Source organism: Trachurus japonicus, chromosome 15 (genome assembly GCF_045865225.1).
Source record: "Trachurus japonicus isolate A0001 chromosome 15, Traja_1.0".
Lineage (NCBI taxonomy): Eukaryota > Metazoa > Chordata > Actinopteri > Carangiformes > Carangidae > Trachurus > Trachurus japonicus.
This window is the reverse complement of record NC_140921.1, coordinates 30412859-30421893: the sequence shown is the minus strand read 5'-3', so window position 1 is coordinate 30421893 and position 9035 is coordinate 30412859. Positions and strand designations below refer to the sequence as shown.

The 9035-nt window shown below is 41.4% G+C and overlaps 1 protein-coding gene across 1 annotated transcript; it reads right to left on the bottom strand.

Moving 5' to 3' along the window:
• Positions 1 to 6852: 6852 nt before the first annotated feature.
• Positions 6853 to 8688, bottom strand: lbx1a (ladybird homeobox 1a). Its single transcript, XM_085799052.1, has 2 exons — positions 8351 to 8688; positions 6853 to 7379 (listed from the first exon to the last, which is right to left on the bottom strand). The coding sequence occupies exons 1-2, from the start codon at positions 8676 to 8678 to the stop codon at positions 6853 to 6855; spliced, it is 855 nt and encodes a 284-aa protein (XP_085655178.1). The 5' UTR covers positions 8679 to 8688.
• Between the last annotated feature and the right edge of the window lie 347 nt (positions 8689 to 9035).

The following is a 9035-nucleotide window of genomic DNA, read 5'->3' as shown; positions in this document are numbered from 1 at the left end:
CTATAGTCATAGCAGTAGGTTTGTTACCTTTAATTGTCTGTGCAAGCTATTTTTAGAACGGTGGAGCAGAGCCGTGAGCTGCTCAGAGCTACGCTACGGAGGCTCATGGGATTTCTTGGTTTCCCTCATCAAACTCATCAAATACACAATCAAGTGGACAAGTTGTGACCTGCACATTCACCACACTATGAGATAATAGCACAACGTTACCAGACAGAGTTGTTTTCAAGGTGAATGCAGAGACTGCTTGATGAAAAACTGCTCCTGAACACGCAGCAGTTTTGCACAAATTTACCTCAAAAACAAGTCTGCATCAGCCCAAAATGATCAATCTAACAGTGGTTGTCAAAAAAAAGAAACACCACAGTTTTGTCTCGGCTTGATGCACAGTTGCACTCAGAGCTGGATGTCTGAGATCCTCCTCCTCAAGCTGCCAAACCCTCTTGTCTATTTATACTGGTTTGTAAACCGAGAGCGTCCTCTTAACCACCGCAGCCTGGTACAATGCCTGAATTACTGCTGATCCATCTGCTCGTCTTGTATTCCACCCATTGCAGTGCTCTTGTGTTTAGAAGGCTTTGAAATTCACAGGCGTGTTACTCACCCTGGACTTCCTGTTTGACAGCATGTTGGATTCAGGACCACACTCTCTTGTCTCCTGGACTGGAACATCAGCGTGGCTCTCAGAATTTGAAACACTGGGGCCTGTGACTGTGGCCAGAGCACACACACACACACACACACACACACATGCACACTATCTCTACATGTAAGATCAGGCTTATACTGTCCTCTTTGGCTTAGTCTCAGGTAGTTATGCTGCTTTAGTCCCAGACTGCTGGGGGTTCTCATGATGCACTGAGGTCTCTCTATCTCTCTCTCTCTCTCTTTATCCTCTCTTTCTCCTCTCTTGATTTATCCTCTGAATGTGTATATTTCTTGGGGAGGTGCTTCTTATAAGCCCATGTAGGGTTTTTTAACCTCTCCTGCACTTACTATTCTTCTTTCATTTCTGTTTTTTGTAATTGTCGTTTTTTATGGTGCAAATAAATAAATACAAATACAAATAAATATATCTGTGATGCCTCCAGGGCCGTTGCTAGGAATTCTGGGCCCCCTTAAATAATACTAAAGTGGGCCCCTCCCTCTAACTTTTCCAGTTTTTTTTTTCTTAGAGTATAATCATTTTTTATTTAGCCTACTTTGTTTTGATGCTAATGCAGCATTACACTGCAAAAACTCAAGTATCTTACCAAGAATATTTGTCTTATTTCTAGTCAAAATGTAATTTCTAGTCAAAACAAATCTCATTATACTTAAAATAAGACACATCATATTAAAAGTAGCTTGTTTTTAGACACTTTTTACTCCTTTCAAGCATATTTTCACTTGAAATAAGTTAGTGATAGTGGGACACATTTTTCTTCCTTATAACAAGCACAAAAAACATGTTTTCACTGGCAGATTTCTCTACTTATTTCAAGTGAAAATTTGTTTGAAACAAGTGAAAATGATCTAAAAACAAGTAAATTTTTAGGTGATGAGTCTTATTTTAAGTGGAAAGAGATTAGCTTTGAGCTAAAAATGAGACATTTGGACAAGAAATAAGACTGAGTTTTTAGAGTGTACTATGAGTATTAGTCAGGGTCTTATGCAGAATAAATCAGTCATACAAAGATTAGACTACTGGGGTTTTTTGTGGGCCCCACTGGGCTCTGGGCCCCTAGAATTATCATCACTTTTCTCCCCTATACAACGGCCCTGGATGCCTCTCCTCTCTCTCTCTCTCTCTCTCTCTCTCTCTCTCTCTCTCTCTCTCTCGCTCTCTCTCTCTCTCTCTCTCTCTCTCTCTCTCTCTCTCTCTGTGCCCTTATTCTGCAGTGATCTCTGTCTGTCTTATTATTCATAGATTATCCTCCAGTATTATAGGGTTATAAAAATAAATGACTAACAACACACAGAGTCAACATTACCTGTATAGCTGTTATTATCTTTCACCATTACAGTTAACAATCATCAGTATTTGCTGCTGTTTATTTTTTGACACTGGCTCTCGCCTGTTCAGAGGCAGAGATGGATGCTCAAAAGAAAAGGCTACATTTATGGTCCTTAGCACAGATCCACATTTGAAACACTTTGAAGTATTCACTGTGCACAAATATTGACCATTTAATCAGAGTTAATCAGTCGTCTGCAAAGTTTCTGCTATTGGGAATAATTCATTATGTAAAAATCCCAGTAGGTATACATTTAAAAACCTGCTGTGCTTGTAATCATAGTGATTGCCATTAGATCTGTGCTGACATTTCTTCAATGGACACAGATATTTGATTTCATGGCCTCACCATCCACCACAACTTCTGAGTAAATATTTTTCTGCATTATTTCTAAAACCAGAATACTGTCTCCTCAGCGACACGGATGTGACCCTTTTTTTTTTTTCTTCATTTTCTTTACTTTGTATTTGATTTCAATTCTAAGTTATAAATTGAATCATGACGAATATAAAGCATAAACACACAAACGTATGTCCCAACAACGCTCGCTCATGTTGACATATTAAAGGGGATCCTAACCCCCAAAATGTGAGAACTGACAAAAAATCTGTAATGTTCAGGCTCCCTAGGTTGAAATCCATGTGGTTTTATGAGCTGTTCCCTCAGTTGTCTTCCAGTGATGTAACTAGGTTTAGAATTTGCATAACCCCACCCCTACCTGCTACCGGTAGAAGGGGCGGGGCAAGCAGTGGTTCATTAGCATTTAAAGGGACAGACACTGAAACCAGCCGTTGTGAACAGGGCTGTTTAGAGAGGATGAAAAGAGCTGTGATGTTTGATCCTTGGGGGATTTTACCACAGCATGTCACAGACATGTCTTTAAGACACCTGGGAACTATTTTAATTTGTGGAAAGGGGGCAGAATATGTCTCCTTTAAAAAACATTTTTATGATTAAGCAAATTTAAATGACTGCAGAAAATAAAGATTAACATATCACATGACTGGAGCTCAGTTTTTTTTGTATCTCACCAATACAAGCTTGGAACACACTTCAGCCAAACACCAGTGGGTGTCACCGGGTTTCCCTTTAAATCCACTGCATGTTTGTTTGCATCTATACTATTCATATTTAGCTGCAGCACATGCATGAGGACTTTTCTGCTTGCATCAACACATCCAGATCATTCTGCCTTGTATTAAGCTGCAGTATGTTCACTTCCATTTATCAATACACTTTGATTTACACACAAGTGACCATACTGTACAGACACACACCTAATCTACACATGCACACAGGATAACCCCCCCCCCACACACACACACACACACACCTGCCCTCTGTAAATCCCGGGACACTCTGACAGGCCACATTAAGAAGAGCCTGCTCAGCATGAACACATCATAAAAGTGGACAGGCAATTTCTGTTTTCACCAAATAGCCAGCCGAGCTCGTTCTGCATCTGTGATTTTAATACACTCGACAAGCAGCTTAGCAGCCAGGGAGAGAGAGGGCTCAGGCCCCGGGGGGGGAGGGAGGGCGAGGGACTGTGTGTGAGAGTGCAAACAGAGAGAGAGGGTGTGAGAGAGAGAGTTATGCCTTCCAGCACTGCTAAATCCATTTCTCCATCTGAATTATCAACTAGAATTTGATTAATATGCAAATTCCGAGGGGGGAGGGAGAAAGTCATGGGATAATTCTCTTTGTGGATAGTAATTAATCACCGCATAAAGTAAATTAATACATATATCAATTTTGTCAGGGACACGCTTAGTTCAATAGCCCGTAAAATTGAAGTTTGAAGTGTTAAGGGGCTCTACAGGCACGTTATAACTAAAACTTTCAAATCAGCCCCATTTAGTGATCAATCAAGCTGTGCCCTGCGGCAGAGGCAGCTCATTTCTTCAGCTCCGTCCTCACACAGAAACACACACGGCTGCTTAACACACAGTGCTCCTCCAGCAGAGCTGCAGCAGAGTCAGAGTCACTACAGCACAGAACAGCCCTGCACTGCACAGTGTGTAGAGATGCACAGAGCACACAATGCACTGGACAGGGGTTTGTTGTGATTGCAGAGATCTTCAAGTCCACTCTGAAAACCTTTCTCTCCAACCTGGTGTATCATCCAGCCTGAGCATGACAATCTGAAGTGTTCTTTTCTTTAATTGCTATTTTAATGTTTGCAGTTTGCTTTGTTTTCTTTTCACTGTGTTCTATTCTATTCCACTCCTATGTTGTATTGACTGTACATACCCATGTGCAGCACTTTAGTCAACTGCTGTCGTTTTTAAATGTGCTATAGAAATACATCCTTGACTTGATTTGAAGAAGACCGAACACAATGTATCATCTGATTATTAGACAAAGCTGCTATAAGGACTGTGGCCATATGTCATTATTACAATAAAAATCAGCAATGTATGAATATGTTAACAATTTTTTCTCCCCCTGCAACTAATTATGTACGATTGTATTAATGTAATTAATATAATTACAAATATTGTTACAATGTTTTTAACAATAATATTTGTTACACCATGATGTAAGTGCAATTTTATCTATCTATCTATCTATCTATCTATCTATCTATCTATCTATCTATCTATCTTGAAGAATATATATATATATATATATATATATATATATATATATATATATATATATATATATATATATATATATATAAGTATATATAACACTGAATTATCAGACAATCATATTAAAAACATTGTAATAATTATTATTTTCGTAACAAACAATTATTTTATAAGATGAATAATAAGTTACCAGGAATTATTTATAAATAAAAAAAAGTTATAATGAAGTAATAATACAAGTAATAATAAATATATATGTGAATTTACATACCCAAATCATAATTGTCATACTCCTCTCCCTGCTGTTAAAATAATAATAATAATAATAATAATAATAATAATATAGCTGTAACCTAATATTGCCAGTGAATACTTGTGTGTTGTATTAATGTATTTGTCATTGTGTGGCAGGTCCCAGATGGTGACATCCAGTTGTTTAGAGGTCCAGAGAGAGAGGGGGGGGTGTGGAGAACAGGTACATGCATCAAACTTCCAATTTTCCAGCAGACTGATTAAATTCTCCTTCTTTTTCCTTCATTTATCTGGCAGACTAATCTGCACCGGCCTGGGTACACAGTGGTGTTGTCCACGTTGAAGGAGGAACCCTTCTTTTTCTCTCTTTGACCTCCATCTTACATTTATGGGGGATTTAATTAAACCAAATTCTACATTTTTAAAACTCAAGCTGACCACTGCATGCGTATATAGTCAGTCGGTTTAGTCCCCACTGTCAGATTCATTAATATGACATGACAGAAGATCAAATAAAAAATGTTGCTAATTTTTGACCACCATCTTATTGAACAATGCTGAAGACCGTGAAAGCTCCAGAAAAAAACTAAATACTGATCATGGACTTTATAGAAAAAAACGGAAATAATTAGGGCTACAACACGTTTTGGAGTTGCTCACGTATAGGCTACTCAGCCTAAAATGTAAGATAATAATAATAATAATAATAATAATAATAATAATAATAATAATAATAATAATAATAATAGGCCAAAAATACAAACAAATTGCTATTACTATTATTATTTTTAGTAGTAGTTTTAGTATTATGATTATTTATAGCCTAGCACTCTCTTCAACAAAGTGGTTTAGTATGTGATTTAAAAGCAGACAAAAAAGAGTAATATATAAGTGCGTGTGTGTCTGACAAATGTGCGTGTAGAGCATCTAACTTGTAATGGGCTACAGTGTAATAATGTCTTGTGCTGAACCAGGTGCGGACAGAGCAGACAGACTGCCACAGGTAGCTGATGGAGAACAGATGAAGTGTGTGACTGACAGCTCCGTCCTCTTCCACTCCATTATTTCTGAGCCGGGACCGGCCCACACAGCTCCATTCACATTCATGACCATGTTGTTTTCTCTCTCTCTCTCTCAGCGCAGCGGGCCCGCAGACCTGCAAACATGTCCCTCATCATATGCGACAAAAGGATCAGGGCACGGCGCTGAAGAGACGGGTTAAGTCAATTCATCAATGTGAACTCGTAATTGAGAGGAGAATCCTGAAACCATATGGCCGCTGAACGCGCTCCTCTGGCCGCCATTGTGCGCTGAGACACACGCGCTGCTGGAGAGCTGCGGCCCCCGGGGGAACACACACACACACACACACACACACACACACACACACACACACACACACACACACACACACACACACACACACACACACACACACACACACACCCCAGATTGTGCTTCTCACAGAGCAAAATGAAAATACAGGCAGGAGGTCAGAAGGCAACTCGCTGCTGTAATGAATCATTTTTTCTCCCAAACACAAACACACACAGTGAGTGTATAACGGAGCTGTGGTTCACTGTATTATAAAATGTGCTATACACTGAATATTTGAAAAGGTCCTTTTATTATATGTCGTCGGTTTAGTTTACATTACATTTGTACACTTTTCTGCGTTGTGTATATAGCAAAGGCACTTAAAGGGTGTACAAAGCATTATAAATATATTAAATCGTGATTTATTACAAGCTATTACACATTACTTTATGTGTGTGATTATCATTTCAGAACAAATAGAATATCAAAACACTCGGCTCGAGTTTATAAAAATGATTTGCTGAATCCTTCTGAACCGTTTCCAACATCTATGAACCACCTGACCCGCGTGTCTGCGCACCTGCGTGTGTTCCTCAGTTTGTCACACTTGTGTGTGTTTATGTCTGTGAACGGTTTGAGCGTGAAGGCTGCCATCCCATAAATTTGTCCCTAAACACCCCCCCCCGGCTTCAGTCGTCCACGTCGATCTCCTCCTCTTCATCCTCGGAGCAGAACTTGCTGCTCAGCCGGTCCGTGCACCGCGACGAGGCGGGGGAACAAGGCGACATGTGCGGCCTGCTGGGGTCCAGGCTCTCGGTGTTCGTGGTGGTGTCGTGGTCGCGCGGGGACGTGGAGGAGACCGGGTCCGGCTCGGTGTGTCGGCTCAGACCTTCCGCCGCGCACTTCTCCAGCTCGGCCAGCTTGGACAGCTTCTCGAAGGCCACGGGGCCCACGGCCTTGGCCGACTCCACGTCCGCCTTCATCTCCTCCAGGTCCCGCTTCAGCTTGGCGCGCCGGTTCTGAAACCAGGTGATGACCTGCGCGTTGGTCAGACCGAGCTGCTGGGCGATCTGGTCCCGGTCCGCGGGGCTCAGGTACTTCTGGTACAGGAAGCGCTTCTCCAGCTCGTAGATCTGGTGGTTGGTGAACGCCGTGCGGGACTTCCGCCGCTTCTTCGGGGTGTTCCTCTGACCGAACAGAGTCAGACCGTCTCGGCCTGAAACAGAGGGACAGAGTGGGTCATGAAAAACAACAACCAAACAGAACAGGAAACATTAAAAGAAAATCTCAATAGTCCAGAAACGAATGAGCCATTAACAAACAATAATAATTAGTTTCATTCAGCTGATCAGATTTGTATTTCTCTAATCCTCAAGACTTTCTTCCAAAGATATAAATTTATAGATTATTCCCTCATGGAAATTAAAATGTATTTTACACCAACTAAACAATGAATTTTTAAAATTACATGACACTGTTACATCTTAAAAACATTTTTAATAACCACAGCAACCCTGCACCACTACACTAAACCAAATACTTTCTTAATGTCAATGTGCAATATATATTTATTCTTACAGGTTCTACTGATTTTTAATAACTGGATGATTTTTTTTCTTCCTGTGTGAGCATGCATGTATGTCGTTGAGGATGTCCGTTTTTAGTCTTTTTTAGTCCTTTTTAGCCCTGGAATGGATGTGGCACCACAAATCTCGTTGCACTTTGTTTGTTGCAATGTCAATAAAGGCTATTTGAATTTGAATTCATAATAAAAGAAGACTGAAAATTAAATGTGAAAATTCATCTTGAAGTTATTTTCATTTCTATTAAAAACAACAACAGTGTTTTATGTTATTACACTACACTTTTTTAATATAATAAAAAAAAGGCCTAACGTTTTTAATAACTGATCAATTTAATGAGAATATCTTAGTCTCACTATTTCACACAAAACGAATTACAGAATCCTGTCAGAATAACAACAAATTAATAATAGTAATAAAAAAAATTAACTACAAAATAAAGTTAAGACCAAATTAACATTTACAAGCACATTTGAGTCATCGATTACATTTTAGATTTTTCTTTAATTAGTACTTAGAAAACAGAACAGGCCTGCTGCGGCTCAACAAACAGCGTGTGTGAAGCATATGTGTCTGAACATCATACAGAGTAGAAGTGTTTTACCCTCGGCCGCCTGCAGCACGCTGACCTCCAGGCCCTTGAAGGTCTTGCTGGCCAGCTCCTCCAGCGCGCAGAGCGGGGAGGTCTGGCTGAGCAGCGGCCGGCTCAGGCTGTGTCCCGGTCCCGCCGAGGACAGCTTGTCTCTGGGGGAGAGGAGGTGCGCCGCTCCGCTCAGGGAGCAGCTCCGTCTCACCGGCTTGTTGAGGATGTCCTCGATGCTGAACGGAGTCAGCGGCTTGTTGGAGTTGGCGGGCGGCGGCAGCTGGTCCAGCGGACTGCGCCTCCGCTCCTCCAGCACCGCGGGGTATGTGGACTCGTCCTTGGAGGTCATGGTGAGGCAGCGAGGGGGGGACAGACCCCCTGACTCTTTTTTGTGTGTGTGTGATTTCAAACAAGAGCGATTCAAAAGCGTTGGGAGTTGCGCGCGGACAGGTTACCAAGCAGAGGGAAGGTGATGATGATGATAATAATAATCCGCGCGGCTCGGATCACAGGTGCCTCTGCAGCCGCATGTCGGCCGCGTGCACAGCTGCAGGCTGCAGGGACTCTTCTCTCTATCCCAGCTCACAGTCCCGGCGCGTTGTCCGGAGTGACGCGCGCGCTGAACCCATCCGCTGGACGGTGATGAACAGAAAGCAGCAGAGATTGACCACCAGTAACAAGTTATTGCTGACTGGAAGGCAATCAA